Consider the following 20929-nt stretch of genomic DNA (forward strand, 5'->3'; position numbering starts at 1 on the left):
GCATCTTTATTTTTTTTATTTTGAATCTTTATTTATTTTTATAGTGAATTTTTCGATATAGATGAATAAGCTGAAGATGTCCTGTCACACGTGCGCACATTGACCACTATTTCCAAGTTACTTCAATGTTTTTTTTTTGCTGTCAAATGAAAGTCGTTTAAAAGAACCCAGGGCTCTGATTGGTCAAACGGAATATTAAAAGCCAAAGACAAACTCTGAAAGCTGACAGACTCGGCCGGCTCAGAGGAAGGCTGTTTCGCAGAGCGGGTGATCTTAACAAGGTGCATTTCTGTCTTTGACATTGGTATCCAGCGAAGCCTTTCGGTTATTGCTATAAGGTTATTTTGTAATGTATAGATAATGATGACATTGGTTGATACTGTATTGTCAGATAATGTCAATGTGCGTCTTATGAAGTATCTCAGATATGATGTGAGGGGTATTCTGAGAGAGCTAGCTAGCATGCACCTGCATCGGTCCGCCTTCTACCCTCCCCCCGCTAGAAGAAGATATTCGCTTATATATATTCATACTTAATTCCTGACATTTTATCATTTCAAACGCACGAGGGAAATGCTGTGTCGTGACCGTGAGTAGTGTGTCCCAGCCCAGCTAGCCCAGGAGAGAACAGTTGTCAGAGCTGTCACCGTCGACAGGGTCGGGAGCTAAGCTAGTTGCATGGCTGTGTTCGGAATGGCATACTAGCATACTACTCATACTAGATATGACCTAGATTTTGAGTATGCAGTGCGTTCACACTGTAGTAGTATGCGAGATTTGAGTATGCAAGAAATGTATACTAGATTTTCGGTCGGCTGGTATTGGCATACTTATTATGAATTTAGTAAGCAGTATGCAGTATATACTCATTGAGTACTTTCATGTACCTACTTCTGCAAATCTTCTAATAAAGTTCTCAATCAATCAAAAAAAGTATGCTAGTATGCAGTATGCTAGTATGCCATTTCGAACACAGCCTTTGTCTATCGATGTTCATGCGCGGTGAAAAAACTTGTTCGCGCTACAAGGAGAGCAGCGTTATTTTGCATGGCCGGTCTGCATTATTAGGTTAATATGGATGTCTCCGAAGTATTTTCTCACAGAAATGCTAATGTCATGTTAGAATTCTGACATGCTGGCGTGTTTTGAGTCGTGCGTCGCAGTTCCATTCAGAGTTGCTGCAGCGGTTTCAGCGGCTGCCCCTGATGGGATGCGACAGCACGTGACGTTAGAATTATAAGGTTCTATCTAAATTTGTCAAAATTTAGTTTTTTTACATAATCTGATCCATTAGGTGTTTATTAATGCCTGTGTGGTGTTATTTTTTTAAATGTTGACATTTTTGAGTTAGTAATTCATAAAATACAAAGGTTCTATCTCACAAAACATAAATGGAATGTAAAAACTTTGACGCTCAATATCTCTGAACTACCCTAAACGGAGATAGAACCTTATCATTCTAAACGGAGATAGAACCTTATCATTCTAAACTCACGAGCAGCTGACAGCTAAAAGCATACAACCTACGTATTACGCTACTGGCTGCTACAGTCGTGAACATTTCAGCAGTCAGACTATGCAAGGAGTGTGCCCGATGTAAAGTGTTCGTTTTTAAATTATATATATATAGAGGCCTACTCCTTCTTGTTGTAAAGCCACTCTTTAAAATAACTACAAGCATTGTTTTTTATCCTGTCTGTTGTCATGGATGGGGGGGGGGGGGGGGGGGAAGAAATCAAAAGAAGATTGACACAGATTCTAGAAGATTTGCCACTCCTCTCTAGTGTCACTCTCTTTGGGTCCCGTCATGGACGTGGGGGTCTCAAAGTCCCATGTGTTTCTGAACTACAGCCCCAGAGCCATCCTGTCAAAGTGAGAAACGCACCTGCATGGTGTGACATCGAGTTGACTCTCAGTCCCGAGTGGGGGGAAATGCATCACACTGTTGGGTAGTCTCCTATCCTTGTTTGAAAACATGGGCCATGATTGGTGGTGGTCGGATGAAGTTGTGACTAGTCCAAACAACATTTATATGAAAAGACTTAATGCACTCATCCTTCCTTCCTTCCTCCTTGATGAAGGCCTAAGCCTAATCAGTGATCTATCGTTTATAGAGGTGGTAAGCACTAGGCTCTCACCTGTGTGTGCAGTATTACAATATCAAGTTGGTGATTACCGAAAGCAGAGGTGAAAGGCAAACACATTTGAAGTAGGTTAGTAAATGCCCTGAAAAGCATTTTGCCGTAGCTATCCGTCCTGTTATGTTAGATGGACTGGAGCAAGCCCAACTGTGGTGCTTAGCCTATTGTATGCAGCTCACAGCACATTCTTTGCTTCTGCACTCCCACTCTGAGCTGACACCAGTGCAGTTGTGCGTAGCCCTTTAAAGGCTGTGCAGAATTGTGTGTGTTGTTGATGTGCTAAAAACAACATCTGATCAGGGATATTAGGACCTTAGCTTTTCAGGGTTCCCCACAGGACTTTGTGAGACTCTGTGGGATGACTTCGGACCCTCGAGTCTTTCGTCTCGTTATGAGCCTAAGGCCGAACATATTAGACTATGGCAGGCCTCCACAGTCTAGGTAATTAATGGGAAACACTGCTCTTATCCTTCCTTGGTTGTAGTTGGTAGAAAACCCCACATCTCATCTGAGGAAGAGGGGAGTCAGGTGACATATCATTCATCAACCGCATCAAACTGAGCTAGGGATGCTCCGATTTATCGGCCACCGATTTAAATCGGCCGATTTCACTCCAAATGACTCGATCGGTGATCGGCAAAAATGGCCGATCGCAAAAACCGTTTCCCCCCCCCCCCCCCCCCCCCCTGGGGAAGACAGATAACTGAACAGAAAACATAGGAGGACGTAACAGTATGTAAACCATGAAGGCCACGTTTATGATGTCTTTTATACAGCCATATCGACTGACTTGGGCTTCAGGCCCTAACTGGGTGATAGGCCAGACTTTTACTATGCCATAAAAATGGGTCTGCGTTTGCTTGGTGCCTAATGGATCAAAACTTTTGTCTAAAAAGCAAAAAATATGTAGGCTATCCAGTCAGTAGGCCTACAGTTATGTATTTTTTTAAAAATCGGTATCGGTTGATCTTGAGGAAAAAAATCGGTATCCAGATCGGAGCATCCCTAAAACTGACCATTAGTAATGCGCTGGTCGGCAATAAAAAGTAATAGTGGGATCAGGGTCGGATGGGTGCGGGCCATATCTATGAAACTGCAGAGCGGGTGTGGGTTCATAAATAGCCGACTCGCGCATCACTACTGGCCATGGCTAACCCGTACGCTCACATTTTCACTGCATGGCCTATCTAGTTTTCAAACAGGCCAGCGCAGTGGTTGTAATCCTGTGATGATGCAGTACAGTTAGTTTTCAAACAATGCTTCATTTAAGTGAAACACTAGCTACTACACTAGCTACTAACTACTATGTCATTCTTCACATGGCATTGTTTCTGTGGTCAGTGGCCGAGTTTCCGATTGCTAAGTCGCAGTGAAGTCACATAGTCAAAACTCTTCATATAGTCTGCATTACTAACATTCTTCAGTCTCATTTCCAAAACTCACTCAAACCACCAAAACACTTCATACATGTCACAAAAGATGCTCATTCAACCATACACGGGCAACAATGTTCACTCAGAAAGCATACACAGTCATTCATAACACTCGGACCTACAAAACACTAATAACAGGGAGCATTACATAGTTTGAATGATTTTCACAAGAATTAATATTTCATTATAAGAATGATTTGATTTATAGTAGGCTAATCATAGACAGAATAGTTGACTGTACAACTGTAAAGTATTAGGCAACAAGAATGAATCAGAAACGCCGTGAATGAGTCACAGTTTGGTCCAAATGGACTTCTGTTTCGCTGACTGTATGAAGAGTTTTGACAATGTGACTTCAGTTTTGACCACTGCGACTTAGCAGTCGGAAAAAACGGTAAAACGTTATATAGAAATCCTATTACCAGATAGGATTCAGCCAGCCAGTCCAGTGTTCCATGTAGGAATGGCACCACCTGTTGGGAGACAACCTACCTGAGAAGCTTGCTAACCCGGTACTGTGGCAGTAACCCCTGCTTGTCCCTCGACAGGTGGAGTCTTTACCTGGGCACTAGGCACGTGATGGAGGCGGTGAAAGAGGGCCCGAAGAGCACCTTGATCTCAGGCAAGATGGTGGCTCTGGCTGCAGGGCTCTCTGTGGGGGCTACGGTGGGCTACGTCATCTACCGCCACATCAGAAACAGCAACGGTGAGGTGGTAGGGGTTGGCACAATCAATGTGTTTCTTGGGGGGAGGTGCGGCTGAACTATTTCTAATTAAGTGATCGGTGTTTTGGTGTTTAGTTCAGCTTGCCAACGTCGAAGAGGCAAGGGTGTCGGTGCCCCTGGATGTGTATAGAAACATCAGCACGTACCAGGCCTCCTTCCTAGAGCTGGTGAGTGTCGTCCAACGATATCAATGGTGTCGTCACGCGGTACCAATGCAATGAATGGAGTTTACTTTCTCTCCTAGGTGACATTGTGATTTCTCAGGTGCACATGTCTTGTTAATTGTCTGTGTGTGTGTCTGTCTGTGTCTCTGTCTCCAGGTGAACCAGAAGTCCGGGGCTCATGTGAGGGTGACGTCTGACTCAGGAGAGCAGTGTTCCCAGAGTGCTGTGTGTTTCCAGCTGCAGGGCTCGCCTGAACAGGTACTGCTGGCCAGATGTGCCCTGGAGAACCTGGTCAACGACTGTGAGGTCATCACTGACGTCATGGAGGTGCCCCCGACGGCGCTCGGGAGGATCATCGGTAACAGAGATTAGAGGGAATTGTGTTAGTTCAGTGTTTCCCACAGGATGTTGTGAGGGGGAGGGGGAGGAGGTTAGCGAACCTGCTCGAACACTTTCCCCAACAGTGTGAACAGCACTGAAAACTGAGCTTAGAAAATGTTTTTAAAAAAAGAAGAAGCTAAAAATACTTTTGGTTCTTCATGAAACTATGGCGGGACAAATTAGACTGTATGGGAAACACTCTAGTTGCTTGGCTTGCGCATAAGCCCTGTGCCATGTGTTGAGAACTAAATTACTCAATCAATGGAAATGCACTTTAGATTTGATAATGAATCAACCACCCATATTGTCCCTAGTTGAGTTGCATTTGCTGATGCGTCTTCGGGTTGTAGGTCGCAGAGGTGAGTCTCTGAAGTACATCACCAGGACCACAGGAGCCAGCGTCACCTGTCTCAGGGAGACGGTGCGCGGCCTGGACGAGAAGGCCAAGGTGTCAATGACAGGCTCACGCAGGCAACTCAGGCAGGCCGAGGTGAGACCCCGTACTTAAAGCCCTGAGCCCCATGGGAGATGTAGTTCCACTTGACCACGTTATTGTTTTGGCACAATGAATATAATAATGATGTGAGGTTTTGTTATTCCTTCATGTTTTGGCTTGTGTAGGAGATGATCCTGGAGAAGGTAAGGGAGGATGAGGTTGTGAGGAAGAGGATCTCTCAGTCCTCAGCCCTGCGCCAGAAACGACGACCCCAAGAGCTTGAGATTCAAAGGTCAGAGCTCACAGAGTATAAACCCACACTGGGGTTGGACACACACTCGGGTCCACACTCTCTTCAGGCGGAAGTGGTCCAAGTGAATGGTACCACAGGACACTCTGAGCAGGTGCAGGATGGACCACTGGAGCTCCTAGCTGCCAATGAGGAAGAGGAGGAACTCATCGTCTCACCTGATTCCCTTTCTGAGGTGTCCAAGTTTGAAAGTAAGTGCACTACTAACACAATGAATATGGCTTTCTAGAAAGTTATTTCCACCATATAGAACCTACCAGTACTCAATTCTGGGGAGGTTCTAGTTGATGTTAAGTTGACTGTAAATGTGCCTCTCTCTTTCACGGTGTCCAGTCCCCAGTCCAGACCTGAGCTTCCAGCCTGACGAGCACTTGGAGGTGTACGTGTCTGCGTCTGAGAACCCGAACCACTTCTGGATCCAGATCCTGGGGGTCCGCTCGTTGCAGCTGGATAAGCTGACGACAGAGATGAGCCGCTTCTATAACAACGGAAGCCTGCCAGTGAGTCAACTTTAGAATGTGTGTCCATATAGTAAACTCTGGTCGGTTTGTCAACGCTATATGAAAGTGGATGTTCTGTTTTGTTTATCATTGGAGACATGTTATAGCCCAGATCAGACAAATTTACTGTTAAATTCACTATTCTGTTTTGCTTGCTCCCAGTCAGTTGCTTGCTCCCAGTCTGTTGAATTACTGGTCCCTTTTTGTAATAGTAATTCTGGTTCAACCCTCCCCAGGAGCAGAGGGTTGAGACCATCGTGGTGGGGGACATCGTGGCTGCTCCCTACCGGGACGACGGTACCTATAACCGGGCCAGGGTGCTGGGAGTCCTGGGGTCCGGGCAGGTCGACCTCTACTTTGTGGACTATGGGGACAATGGGGAGCTGCCCAGAGATGCCCTCCGCAGAATGAGGTCAGGGGGGACAGGACTGAAGGACAAATGATGCTGTGTTCTCATTCTCTGACATGTCCCATCATTTTGATCACCCCTTCTTGTGGAAGATTGTTGGATTGGGTTGCGAATGTTCTGTTCTTTCTTGTACCTGCTAGGAGCGACTTCCTCAGTTTACCATTCCAAGCCATTGAGTGCAGCCTTGCTGGAGTGAATCCTGCAGGTAAAGTGTGTGTGTGTGTGTGTGTGTGTGTGTGTGTGGGGTCCATTATTCATGGAGAGACTAAATACTGTTGCCATCAAGTTGACCCCTTTTGCCCCCGTTCTACAGACGAGGTGTGGAGTGAGACAGCCTTGGATGACTTTGAGCGGCTGACGTACTGTTCTCAGTGGAGACCCCTGCTGGCCAAACTGTGCAGCTACTCCCATTCTGAGATCTCCTCCTGGCCCAGTGTACAGCTCTACGACAACATGGAGGGCAAGGTGAGTGAGGTCCTGGTACCCACCCTAGCCCATTCTCCAGGTGTGCTGTACGTCTTACCCGTCTCTCTGCCCTCCTGCATGTGTGCCAGTCTGTGGACCTGGGTGAGGAGATGGTCCGGCTGGGCCACGCTGTGTTTGTCCTGGACGCCGGTAACGGGAGGGGTGACAGAGATGACCCCGGCTCGTTGCAGAGGATGCTGGTGAGATAGAATAGATATGCAATGGAGTATGCAGTCCCTTTAAACCTATGCAGACACTGTAGTGCTTGTATCTTGACTAAAGACCCATCTCTTCAGGCTACACTTTAACTGTCCCTCCTATGACCTCTTCATCCCTTCTACCACCCCCCCGGAACAGTTTCTCTACTGTAAATAAAGCATATTTAAAAATGTGTATATATAACTTTCAATGTACTAATTACTAATTCTTCGTTCTTCTAGCATTATGACTGCCAATGGCCCCTGGCCCGAGCATTGATTACTTTTTCTTGTGATAACTGATGGATGATTCACTCACTTAGACAAATGTATTTGTTGTAAGTCGCTTTGGATAAAGGTGTCTGCTAAATGCCCAAAATGTAAATGTTGTCTTGAATTCATCCCCTTTTTAATTGATGGTATGTGGGAGAATGATGTACATGTCCTCATTGTCCCCCTCTGTGTTTAGGATGATGTGACGGGGGCAACCTCCGAGCTTAGTCTGTCCTGCATCAGCCTATCAGGTGGGTTTCACATCACCACACTAGGGAAAGAGAAAGGATTATTAATCAGGCAAATGGAAAATCAAAGTAGTTGTTCACTATGGTCAGCCTGAGCTAGGCGTTGGGGGGGGGGAGAATCCACTAGTCTCATGGGGATCGTTTTATACCCAGCTGTTTTGACGTTCAACATTTTTATTTGATTTGTAGATCCGAAATTCTGAATCGTCACAATTCATTTTGAATTGTGCCCTGCTCAGGCCGACCCTGGTGAACAAGCGCAAACACAGTTTTCCCTGCATGTGTTCACTCTCTTGTTTTATGATCAATCCCTTTTGGGGCACCATCCGTGTGTACAGGTACTCCTGGTCAAAATGGAGAATGGGTTTCAGAGCAGGTGACCTCATCATCCTCCCACTCTCGGGAGGTTCAGCATTCTGATGTGCAGCAGAGCCCACCCTCTGCGTTCAGCTATGACTTTGCCCACTCCACCCCGACCGACAGCGGTTGCGTGGACGTGGTGTCACACGTCATCGAGTCCCCCAGCCACGCTGAAGACTTTCTCTCACCAGACCAGCTGGTTCCAGGCAACCAGTGTCATAAGCTAAACATTACTTACAGCATGTGTTTTCCACAGCTGCAGCTCACTTACACACCACCTTTCTCTTCCACTTCCTCTACGTCCTCCTCCTATCTGAGGGGCGTGACCTCCTTGTTCGATTCTGTCTTTCTGGAGGGAACCAGTTATGACGGTGATGAAGAACGTGCTGGAGCAGGGTCACCAGGGGAGGAAGGAACAGGGGAGGATTCTAATTCTCTGTGGGACTCGGAGAGGGTGGACAACAGGCCGTGCGATGATACCTCTGGGTTGGACCAGAAGGGAGTCTCAATGGGATCCCACGCGGCAGATAATACAGAGGCAGCGGGTGGACACCACTGCAACGCAGGTTTGCATCACTCTCGCAGGAGTGTTCCGGAACCCACAACAGAGCTTTGCAACCATGGTGACCACACTGTAGGAGTCGAACAGAGGTAAAGATAAGTGTTCATGGGACTCCTCACTACACAAGGGTCAGTTGGCACATTTCACCACATCAGGATGTAGTAAGTCTGTCCAGGCCTCTCTCCTCCCTCCTGTGACCCACTAATGTACTCCTCGATGCACTTCCACTCACCCACTCTGGGACGGCACTGAACACGGGAGGCTTCACTGGCATGTTGTGGTGGGTGACGAGAGATAAGAGAATGATGAATGCGGTTTTTACATGACCATGTACTACGGTAATCAAGGTTTTCTTCGTAACAATTGACTGTCTGTAACCTCTTAATAATGTACATGTTTTTTTGTCCCCTCTGTTTCAGAAGTTGCATCCATCTCAGGAAGTGTTGATGATGTCCTAGAAGATGAGTTGCTGTAAGACCAAAGATGATCAAGGTCATTTAATAACCTTTCATTTTCTGTTTTTAATATTACATATTGTGACCCACTTATGCTTTCTAAGTATGTGCATTTGTAGAATATACTCTTGGGTCATCCCTCAAATAATTGCCTCTTGGATAGATTTCAGAGAAACACTAACTGTCCGTCCCTATTATCTCACCCCCAAGACTTCAGCACTGAACATCCACTCTCTGCAGCCATGTCATGAAGTGGACCCTTCCCTACCCACCCACCCACCCACCCCTCTCCACCACCCTCATCAAGCAGCCTTACTTGACAGTTTGCAGCAGTTCTCTTAGCTGTTTACGCCTTCTTCTGTATTCACTTAGGCTTGAGATACGTGCGTGTTCTTACCTTCACGTAAATCACTAATTTAGGTCAATGAGAGATTTGTGCCGAACATAAACTACTGTACACAATGTAAAGGTTTTTACAAATTATAGCTCTACAGAAAGGAGCTTTAACTGCCAGAAAACAAAAGAGCTGTAGTTCTGGCTAAATATATAGATACAGTGCATTCGTAAAGTATTCAGACCCCTTCACTTTTTCCACATTTTGTTGTGTTATAGGCTGTTATAGACTGTGTGTGGACTGATGGTAAATTCTTTTTAAACTCTAAATTGAGTATATAACACACAACAAAATGTGGAAAAAGTGAAGGGGTCTAAATACTTTCCCAATGCACTGTATATACATACGTTCAAGGGAGCAACTCAGTAAATACGTCCATGAACATCCCGGATCTTTTGTCTCACGAAAGTTTTTATTTTATGCAGTTCTGTTTTGCCTGCAGCTTTGCAGTGTTTTTGTTGTGGAGAGGAGAGAGGAGCAAGAAACTGAATACCAGTATTGATGGTTACATCAAGGTTCGAAGCACTGAAAACACTGTGATATGTGAGCCATTGGAACCCCTGAAGGCGGCCGTGGCTGATGTTAAGATTGTTTGTTGTTTGGCTTTAAATTGTTTCTATTTGTATGTAAATTACGTTTTATGGCCCCATGTTGTGCTTTAGATGTTCCTTATGTTGTGAGAATTAAAAATATATATCTGACAATGGGTGTGGTTCTCTGATTTATTTACCATTCAACCAATAAAGAAAGTATGGTATTTGGTTAGTGTGCAAACTCATTATACAGCTCACTATAGCTGAAATAAGATGATGATGATGATGATCTTCAATCATTGCATAAAAGACTTCACTTCACTTTACTCCTGACATATTTCCATATCCCATACACAGAAGGCTGAATGTGAAACGGTACTTTTTGTTCTTTTATTTGTAGCTATAAACGTTTTTATCCATGTGATAATCCATTGAGGCTTTCATTGAAGAGGGAGTAAATCATTTACATGTCAAAGGGATGTCCAGTGTTTTGTTTTCTGCATCTGTCGATGACGATCATTCTGCTCTGACCAATCACACAAAAGTAGGTTACGTTCGCGCATGCGCAAGTAGGGCCAGTGTTATTTTGTTGATATCCTGCTTGTGTTCATTTCTGGGTCAGTTTGGTCTTCTGAAGCTAACGAACTCCCCTTATTGGGGGTTTTACAATTATAAACGTAGTCCATTGAAGAGGCAACGCTCTATATGAAGGGCTGATGGAGGACACACGAGATATGGTGAGTTCATGTCTACGATATAACGTTTGAAGTCCGCCAGCTTCCGAGTAGTAGCTTTGGTTAGCCTAGCTTAGCTAGCGCTGCCCCTTTGTTGTTGTCAGAGTGGAGCAGGAAGAGAGAATGGCTCAGCTGATTGAAATATACAATCTGCATTTCACCTTGCCTTAGCTACCCACATGCACGTATTATTGTGATATTTGTTATATAAGTCATTCGTTGATGAGCTATTTTGATAATTGCAAAGGTTTAAAATGTGTGATGTTTTTGTTGTTGCTTGGCTTAGCTAGTCATTAATGCAAGAAGTGGAAGAACAGGTTCGCGCTGGCTAATATAGCATAGAGGCCCGCACAGCTTACAGCCCAGCTAGCAATCCAATTAACGCCACTAGCCTAACCTCAGCTCGTTGTGTGAGTGTGAGCCAGCTGGCTACAACCATGTCTATCCACAACACTTGCAAAGCGAGCAACAGGCGAGGCGCACTGGTTACCCTGCTAACGTATCCAGACAGATTTGCTCCAGTCAGTGTTCCTCAACTGTCTTGTCTAGTTAGAGCTAGTGGAAACAGAAGGGGGTAGGTATCAAATATCATTTACACCCCCCCGACGTGAGTTCATTTATCCTGCTATTTGAGGAACCGATGACCAGAGCATTGTCAATTCTCTGCTGTCAACTGTATAGGATTGTTTCCCTGAAGTCAATGTCTAGCTCTGTCAATCTGGTTTACAGTTGTCCCTTTGGGCAGCCAGATTAAAAAAGTCCAATCATCCTTGGACCCTTCAGGTGTTGACTTATATGCAAGTAGAATGGATGGGGCTCTCAGCCTTACCATCAATCATGTCTGTAGTCTAAAACCCATTCACTCATCATTGTGCTATTAATGCGATTGACTCACTCACTCACTCCCCCTGCTCTCACAGGCTGAGCGCACTCCACGCTCGGAGCGTAAACGGCGTGACTCGTTCGGGATGTTTGACGGATATGACAGCTGCAGCGAGGAGTCCACCAGCAGCTCCAGCTCCGATGACAGTGAGGATGAGGTGCCCTCCATCCCCCCAAGCCTGCCCATCATCAAGAACAACGGCCAGGTCTACACCTACCCTGACGGCAAGGCCGGAATGGGTCAGTGTGCATAGAGATGTGTAACCTGTCGGGATGTCTGGGGCTCGGGGTCTTTCTGGGGTCACTTCTAGGGAGGTGCTTGGAGGAGGAGTGAGTTTGTTGTGTTCAGGGTTTGTGTCACAGCGACTCTGAAGATGCTGCATAGGGATGCTCCGATTTATCGGCCACCGATTTAAATCGGCCGATTTCACTCCAAATGACTCGATCGGTGATTGGCAAAAATGGCCGATCGCAAAAACCGTTTTTTTTTTTTTTTTTTTTCCCCCCCCCCTGGGGAAGACAGATAACTGAACAGAAAACATAGGAGGATGTAACAGTATGTAAACCATGAAGGCCACGTTTATGATGTCTTTTATACAGCCATATCACTGACTTGGGCTTCAGGCCCTAACTGGGTGATAGGCCAGACTTTTACTATGCCATAAAAATGGGTCTAAATAATAATTTTTAATAATTTTGCCATTTAGCAGACGCTTTTATCCAAAGCGACTTACAATTACGAATTACAGGGACATTCCCCCTGGAGTAACTGAGGGCTAAGTGCCTTACCCAAGGGCACACTAGTGGTGGTGTGGTTTCAGGCGGGATTTGAACTCACAACCTTCCGATCACAAGTCCAACTCACTATCCACTAGACCACCACTAAACTGCGCTTCCTCCCGCGCACGCCCACATACAACATCCGGGTCTTACTAGTCAGGTTTGTTATATAATTTCGTGGGGATTTGCTAATCTATACATTTTTGGAAAGGGCATTGTATGAGGAATCAGAAAATATATGTTTCCATTTGCACAGATGTCTGAAAGGCGGCCATCTTGGCATTTAAGAAATGGCCGCCATAATACACACGTTTTGTAATATCTTGGCTTCTAAATAAGCTAGAACATCGGGTCTGCGTTTGCTTGGTGCCTAATGGATCAAAACTTTTGTCTAAAAAGCAAAAAATATGTAGGCTATCCAGTCAGTAGGCCTACAGTTATGTATTTTTTTTTTTAAATCGTTATCGGTATCGGTTGATCTTGAGGAAAAAAATCGGTGATCGGTATCGGCCCCAAAAATCCAGATCGGAGCATCCCTAATGCTGCATAGAATCACTTCACAGAAAGGGAAATATAGCATGCCTTGCTTGTACTGACATTCGTTGTGCCTTTTTAACTGTCAGGTTTTTCCGGTCATGTCACAGTGGATGCATAGAACTGATTAATTGTTTTGAATGCATTGGACTTTGTAGCTGTATTCAGTGTATGTGATGTTAAGAGGTTATGGCCTCTGTTTTACAGCCACCTGTGAGATGTGCGGGATGGTCGGAGTGCGAGATGCGTTTTACTCCAAAACCAAAAGGTTCTGCAGTGTCTCATGCTCCAGGAGCTACTCCTCCAATTCCAAAAAGGCCAGCATATTGGCGCGGCTCCAGGTAACAATGTGTATTTTGCTAGTACTTGGTTTTGGATTTGATCTCTTAAACCTGTTTGTGGAATTAGAATCCTCTGCCCATATTTATTTTTTAAGGTAAAAAAAAGTCAAAAGTCACTTTATTGTCCCATGACTGGGAAATTTGTTTTGGGCTTACACCACACTGCAGCCAGAAAAAGAACAACAGACAATACAACATGTTAAAACACAGACAGACGGGAACCCTGATTCAGACAAGAATAGAAGTAAAACGATAAGTAAAATCAATCCAACATTCATCTGGTGCTGTTTAAAAGTTTAACTGAAACCGGTATAAAATAATTTTTCAACCTGTTAAATCTAGAGCGGGGGACTCTAAACCTCCTCCCAGAGGGCAGTAGGTCAAACTCTGCATGTAGGACATGAGATGGATTCGTGAGAATTCTATTAGCCTGCCTTAGAGTAGCCTGTTCAGAAATAGACTGCAGGGATGATGCAGGTGCTGATAGACGAAGCATCTCTACTCAGATGTGTCGGACGCAGTTGCTATTGTCATGTTCATAAACTGTCCTATGCTTTCTGCTTTCCGTAAAAGGGTAAACCTCCTACGAAAAAGGCAAAGGTCTTACAGAAACAACCTCTCATGGCAAAGTTGGCAGCGTACGCCCAATACCAAGCAAGTCAGAATCAAGCGAAATCAAAAGCAGGTATGTGTTCCAACGCAGAGCCAATGAATCGCTCGGGTTGTATTTTTAAAGTAATCCCTTGATTGGGATTGAGTCTTAAGAACACTTGATATTGTTTACAAAACTGATCTAGATCCAGTAAATTAATATACCTTTTTAAAATGTTTATTTCCTTCTCCTCTTAGTGGTTCCTGTTGAAGGCTTCGACTGGGGTCGATACATCTGTAGCAATAACCTGGTTGGGGCACCAGTCAGTTGTTTCAAGCATGTAAGTAATGAACTAGAATCAGACTAGGGTAGACACTTTTTCCCATAAACATCCTCTGCCTCAGTCCTAATTTTATGCATGTATGCAGCATAATATAGTTTCTTAAATATGATATATTTAAAGCAGTAATATGCATTATGATGATATTTTGAAAAATAATAAACTTAATGAAATTAACATTCAAGTGACAGCTGTCACCCTAACCCTAACCCTAACTAAACAGTTTGTTTGTTTGAATTCTTCAACTCAATTTAAATTTTGAATGATGTTTGCGTGTTCCAGGTCCCTATGGGTACATGCTGGGGAGACATTGCAGAGGGAGTGAGGGTGGAGGTGCTCAACTCTGATACTAACCTCTCAACTAAAGTCTACTGGATAGCAGGGATTGTCAAGCTCGCTGGTAAGGACTTCTCTCACAACTGGTGATTTTGGTACTTGTAGTTCAGCATAAGAAATTAATACCTGCCATTGTTGTTGCAGAGGCCTATAGTAGTGCACTGTGCACATTTGATAAGGTTTTAGACAGACTGTGTGGTGGTCTAACCGTGTTGGGTGTGTGGTACTCTCCAGGGTACAAGGCTCTTCTGCGGTACGAGGGCTTTGACAACGACACCAGCCGGGACTTCTGGTGTAACCTCTGTGTCCCTGAGATCCACCCTGTGGGATGGTGTGCCTCCAGTGGCAAGCCTCTCGTACCCCCCAAATGTGAGCACCCTTAATGATTAAGATAGGTGTGATGGATTGTAATTGATAATGATAGCAATAAAAAATAAAAATGCAGTTAAAACCTTTTTGAAAAGTGCATCAGAAGGTGAAAAACACCAACAAGTTGATAGCAAGCTGGACCAGTTCCACTCATACCCAAATAAAACCAACCAATAGGATCCTCATTCTCATACTGTGCATGTTCTGCCTCTCTCTCAGCCATACTGCATAAGTACTCTAACTGGAAAGCCTTTCTCGTGAAGCGACTCACTGGAGCAAAAACACTGCCGCCTGACTTCGCCTCCAAGGTAAGACCGCCGTGCCCTGCAGTACACCTGGATCGGTCTCTTCAAGTTTAAAGTTAATTTTCACCAGGATCTCAACACACCACATCATATAAAAACATTAACAAAACACATTAATAACACACATAATAATAAATGTATATACATGGGGTACACAGAAATATTGACTCTTGTACTAATGTTGAAATCATACCCTAGAGAGACCTATATGACAACACAATTTGTCTGAGTTGGAAAGTTTGGGACTTCTATTCATTGAAGCATCCTCAGACTTATTTCTAATGTTTTTGAGGTTTACCACGGTTCTTGCACACCACTTATCTTTCTGATCTAGCTTGATCTCTCAACGCCTCTCTGTTTCCCTCTCACGTCTTCAGCTTCAGGAGAACTTGCAGTATCCCTTTAAGAAGCTGATGCGTGTGGAGGTGGTCGACAAGACCCACCTGTGCCGGACACGGGTGGCCCTGGTGGAGCAGGTGATTGGTGGACGTCTCAGGCTCGTCTACGAGGAGAGCGAAGACGGGTCCGATGACTTCTGGTGCCACATGTACAGCCCACTCATACACAGCATCGGCTGGTCCCGCAGCATCGGACACCGCTTCAAACGATCCGGTCAGTCTCTCCATTAGTCATTTCATTGGTAAATAAGGTCAAATGTAATCCATCTGGGAATTAATTTGCTGTATCATTTACTGGCTCACAGCATTGGCATCAACATGTGTATCATGCTTCTGATGGTATTTTGGTTTGTTCCTCAGATGTGTCCAAGAAAACCGAAGGCCAGGTTGACGCTGGTGCTCAGCTGTTCAAGAAGGTAAATGGACACCACATAGGCTTATATACATTTATGTTACATGGTTCTTTGTTGTGTATAATAGGGAATTGTCTCAAGTCTCATTGTGGATTTGTTGATGCAAGTAGGTGTTCACCGTCGTACGGGCCGAAGCTCATGTTGAATCTCCCTGTGTTTCTTCCTCAGGTGAGGGACGTGGACCAGAGCGGGGAGTGGCACAAGGATGGCATGAAACTAGAGGCCATCGACCCTCTAAACCTCTCCACTATATGTGTAGGCACTGTCAGAAAGGTACGCATGTCTCACCGGTTTTCTATCAATGTACCCACTAAAAGACAGGTATGACTTAATCAAAAACAAAAGCTTACCAATGAATTAAAATTCAATGTTTTTTTGTCATATGCATGGCACACAGGGTAAACAATGCAACAAAATGTGACACGTTCTAATGCTTTGGTCCTCATATCGGAATCCGATGGATCTGACTTTTCTTTCGAAAAATGTGAATACATTTCCGCGTTGTTGAAAATCAATGACACATCGCTAGTCAACTAACAGAGCTTGTCTTGTGAGCCTGCTAACAATGTAAAGTAGTGTTATAGTGAACTCGGTAGCAGTGGGGATTACTCACCGAATCCATTGCGTTGCAGTATTTCGGCTTGACTAGCGAGTTTGTGTTGTGATTCTCAACGTAGTTCTGTGTTTCAAAAGAAAAGTCTGAAGATTTTGATTGGTTGCCGATATGAGGACCAAAGCATTAGAACGTGTCACAAATACTTACTTGGCAACTCTTCAACAATGCGACAATCGACAATGTAATGAAATATAATGCAATGTAATGGAAAACTTATTCTAGAGATCCCATTCCAAAGATGGTGCCTCTTCAGTGCTCTGACCATGGTGTTACTAGATTCTTGCTCCGAGCTCTTTTCCGATTTTTGGCAACCTGTCTCTTGTTCAGGTGTTGGCAGACGGGTACCTCATGATTGGGATCGATGGTTCAGAGGCGGCAGATGGATCAGACTGGTTCTGCTTCCACTCTACCTCTTCCTCCATCTTCCCTGCCGGCTTCTGTGAAATCAACAGTATCGAACTAACGTCCCCTAGAGGTACACTTATAACCCTTATCCTTTCTTCTACAAACTACAGCCCCGTCCAAAAATCAACTCCTTGTCCTACCCCAAGACACTTCTTGTAGATCTAAACGGGGGAGATGGGTTTAAGCAATACTACACAGGCTAGGTGTAGTTCATATTCCCTACACCAATCTGATCTTTTCAGATTTACCAAACTGTCTTGGGTGAGGGTGAAAGGTTTATTAGGTGACCGGACAAAAAAAACATTCCCTCTCACGGAACTTACTTATAGTTAGAGACTGTAGTCAGTAGTCTTATCTCACTAGCTGCCAAAGAAGTCCAAAACACCTACACTGTGTGCCAAATGTTTTATAATTTACCTAGCAGCAATACTTTGACAAAATGAAGCGTCATCATTTATGCAATTTCTGTGAATAAAGTCACCCGTGGCACTGTAGAATGTTGACCATTTTATTCAGCCTCGGCACGAAACTTCTTTCATCTCCTTATTTTGTTCTCTCCTGTCTGGCCTCTCTCCTGACCTGAACATCTGTGTTTGCCTAGCCTCACCACTCACTCTACCCCACAGGGTACACTAAACTGCCATTTAAATGGTTTGACTACCTCAGAGAAACGGGTTCAATAGCCGCTCCTGTCAAGCTCTTTAACAAGGTAGGACTTGAAATCCTGGCTGTGTTTTTGGTTGTTTTTGGTTATCACAGGGTCTGTGTGCCATCTGAGTTTTTGGGAAAGTAGGCGTCACAGCTTGAGATGGACTGAGCAGTTTGTCTCTTGTTACTCTATTGAAATCCTACTGTACATTATCAACAACATGGGAGTTAATGTGCAGTATGAAAAAGTCACGTAAAAGTAATGTCTGTGTGATATGTGAGAAGTAATCTGTACGATTTGAGTAACGATACATCTCTATTTGTGTATTGCTGAATTTATGACTTTAATCTGCCGTGATTATAATCTCCAACTATCTCCGCCTCTTTGCCCTCCGCCGTGTAATGTTTCCAGGACGTTCCGAACCACGGCTTCCGCCAGGGCATGAAGGTGGAGGCCGTGGACCTGATGGAGCCCCGGCTGGTGTGTGTCGCCACGGTGACACGCATCGTCCACCGGCTCCTGCGGGTCCACTTTGACGGCTGGGAGGACGAGTACGACCAATGGGTGGACTGCGAGTCACCTGACCTCTACCCCGTGGGCTGGTGTCAGCTGACAGGGTATCAGCTACAGCCGCCTGCTGCACAGAGTAAGCTCCAACACACGTTCATATGTGACGGCAGCTGGTGAAACCGGGAACAAGTTGCCAAACAATCAAAATGTTCCGACTTTTATTCTGAAGTGAGTAATCCCCACTCCTCTACACTAACTAGGTCGTAGTTGGGATTATTTCAACCAATCCATTGCATTGCATTGCATTGCATTTTTCCGGAATAAAAGTCCAAACGGTCCGTCGGTTGGCGACTTGTTCCCGGTTTCACCAGCTGCTGTCTCATATGCTCAACATTTATCCATACAGTTCTAGCAAAACCACAGTTTATTCAAGCATGAAACCAGTAGTGAGATATTCATGCACCCATATTTCATTGTTATAACCCAAAATCAATCCATGCGTGAAATTACTAATTTATTATGTTTTTTTTGGTTTGTTTTAAGAACACATCATTTATTATTTTAACAAAAATAAACATGCTATATGTGTCTGATTTTAACTGCTATGTTAATTCAGCCGCCAGAGAAATCCCACCAGTGGTACCGAAGCAGAAGAAGAAGGCTCAACAGTACAAAGGCCAAAAGAAAAGTATGTTTTTAAATGTGTGGTTTTTTTACCTCTCTTTTCGTCATCTCTCCTTTTACACCCTTTTCTCTCCCTGTTGATCGACACTCTAGTTCATCCCTTCAAAATACTCTGGTTGTTATATTTGCCTTTTGGTTGACAGCAAAAGAGGGAGAGAGGAGGATAGAGAGGGAGAGAATGAGAGAGAGCAGGATGGTGTCGGCACACCAGAGAGACAGCAAGAACCAGGTGAGAAAGTGGACATGTAGTCAAGACCACATAAGTAGCCTTGAGAACCGATGGTTCTCGAGCCTAACGGCCCTTAGGGGGCAGGAGCCTATCTCCTGTTTCTGTAGCGTGAGGCAGCTTGATGTACAAGTACAGTCCATGCCACCCCCCCCCCCCCCAAGGCAGCAAACACCGGTGTAGATGCATACTGTATGCATAAGTGAGTGTGGTGGTGCTTATGGGGTGTCGCTACGGGACAGGTGTCACTCTGACTGGGAGGGCAAAATCACAGTATACCCACTAGAAAAAACTAGACTACACCACTGCATCAGTCGTATCATAGAAAAGCATGGACGATCTCGATTCATTCACAACTTAGGATAAAACGTATCAATTGATCAAACAAGTCGACACCCCTACCCTGCACGTGAACGCACAAAACCGAGCCGTAGGACTGAAATGGGATTGGGCCTTGCTCACCTGGGGCTTATTTAGGGGGGGGGGGGGGGGGGGTGCAGCGTTAGAAGATGTTGCGCTGTCTATCGACCAAACTGTATTAATCTGTCTGTCAAACAATAATTAAACATCGGTAGCCCTGGAAGCTTACCCCCCTGAGTCTTGGCTTGGTGTTTAGAGAGGAAGATTCCGGTTGGTCGGCGGCCCTTCAGTCAGGCAGGCAGGAGGAGGAGCTTCTCGGGGGACGAAGAGCAGAGTCCACCCCCTTACTCCGCCCAGGGGCCCACACGGCCCAGGCCGCGCACCCACCATCACATCACCCACAAATCAGGTAACACGCTCATAATCACCGAGTCCTCCACGCAGACAGGGGGCGCTAACAGGTGCAGTGTTCATCCCATTCTAGGGCCTGGCAGTGTGCTGGCCGTGTGGGGGATCCTGCTGCATGAGGTGTACTGTTTGTCCCATCAGTGTATGCTGAAGTCCCATAATGTCCTTTTTGTATATTTTTCTTTTTTGGACCAGGAACTTCCAGTGAGACGATAAGCTATTGTAAGAGAGACAGGATATGGGTTAGGGTGGAAGAGGGGTTGTCATGTTTGTCATTAGTTAATTAGTTAATGCTATTGTTTCTAGAAGGAGTAGACAGGGGGAGATCCTACATCCCCATCCTATTTATAAATGATCCTACATTCCCATCCTATTTATAAATGTGTCACAGGTGGCGGGAATGTGAAGAGGTGGAAGAGGTTTATTGTATGCCTTGAGTTTAGATATCCAATGCATCGTCACATATTTCTCCCCATTTGATATGCATATTGAGCCAACTGATTGTATTCTTTGGGGGGTGGGGTGGGGGGGGGGGGGGGTGGTCTGTGTCAAAGTATTTGTGTCTCTGGAGGTCACGGCTCTTTGTAATTCCTCTCTCTTTCTCTCCTGTCGTCAGAGTCTCTGTTGCGCGTGAAGGAGGAGGCGGTGGATGAGTTCACCTTCTCCCAGGGCATCTCTGACCAGGAGAGCAACGGCTCCGGCAGCTACTACATCAAACAGGAGCCCTGAGGCCCCGCCCCCCACGAGGCAGGCAGCCACGGAGGGAGGAGGGCAGGACGTACCCCCAAACACCCAGCGACACCCGCAACCAGGACACAAGCCAAGGTGTACACCTCAAAACACACCCAAAGACCCCCACCACCACCACCACCACCTGCACACTCACACCCAGCAAACCAGGAAATAGGGTTACTATGGTTACTATGGGCTCCTCAAGGATCTCTCGGAGCAACTTCTATATCAAACCCTAGAGCCCTGATTTACACACACACACACACACACACACACACACACACACACACACACACACACACCGCCCAGGTCTGGGTACCTGGCAGCTT

General features: G+C 45.2%; 2 protein-coding genes across 3 annotated transcripts; both read left to right on the forward strand.

Moving 5' to 3' along the window:
* The first annotated feature begins 247 nt into the window (after window positions 1-247).
* Window positions 248-9367, forward strand: tdrkh (tudor and KH domain containing). The gene is made up of 14 exons (XM_080541817.1): window positions 248-281; window positions 4123-4280; window positions 4375-4466; window positions 4620-4821; window positions 5195-5334; window positions 5466-5781; window positions 5924-6090; window positions 6327-6502; window positions 6640-6704; window positions 6813-6964; window positions 7054-7164; window positions 7631-7685; window positions 9024-9096; window positions 9270-9367. Exons 2-13 carry the CDS (start codon window positions 4154-4156, stop codon window positions 9077-9079), a joined length of 1659 nt encoding a protein of 552 aa, XP_080397943.1. The 5' UTR covers window positions 248-281; window positions 4123-4153; the 3' UTR covers window positions 9080-9096; window positions 9270-9367.
* A 1240-nt stretch (window positions 9368-10607) lies between these two features.
* mbtd1 (mbt domain containing 1) lies at window positions 10608-20605 on the forward strand (the record flags this gene model as incomplete). Of its 2 annotated transcripts, XM_080541815.1 has the most annotated exons (17): window positions 10608-10723; window positions 11641-11842; window positions 13124-13257; window positions 13831-13942; window positions 14107-14189; window positions 14472-14589; window positions 14760-14894; window positions 15114-15202; window positions 15577-15811; window positions 15958-16013; window positions 16179-16283; window positions 16954-17101; window positions 17658-17740; window positions 18092-18326; window positions 18807-18878; window positions 19717-19869; window positions 20485-20605. In XM_080541815.1, exons 1-17 carry the CDS (start codon window positions 10703-10705, stop codon window positions 20595-20597), a joined length of 2094 nt encoding a protein of 697 aa, XP_080397941.1. In that variant the 5' UTR covers window positions 10608-10702. The 2 variants fall into 2 exon arrangements, with proteins under 2 accessions (XP_080397941.1, XP_080397942.1); XM_080541816.1 differs by lacking the exon at window positions 19717-19869 and having other exon boundaries at window positions 20485-20597.
* Between the last annotated feature and the right edge of the window lie 324 nt (window positions 20606-20929).

The sequence above is a fragment of the Nansenia antarctica genome, assembly GCF_963989245.1.
Source record: "Nansenia antarctica genome assembly, chromosome: 11".
NCBI lineage: Eukaryota > Metazoa > Chordata > Actinopteri > Argentiniformes > Microstomatidae > Nansenia > Nansenia antarctica.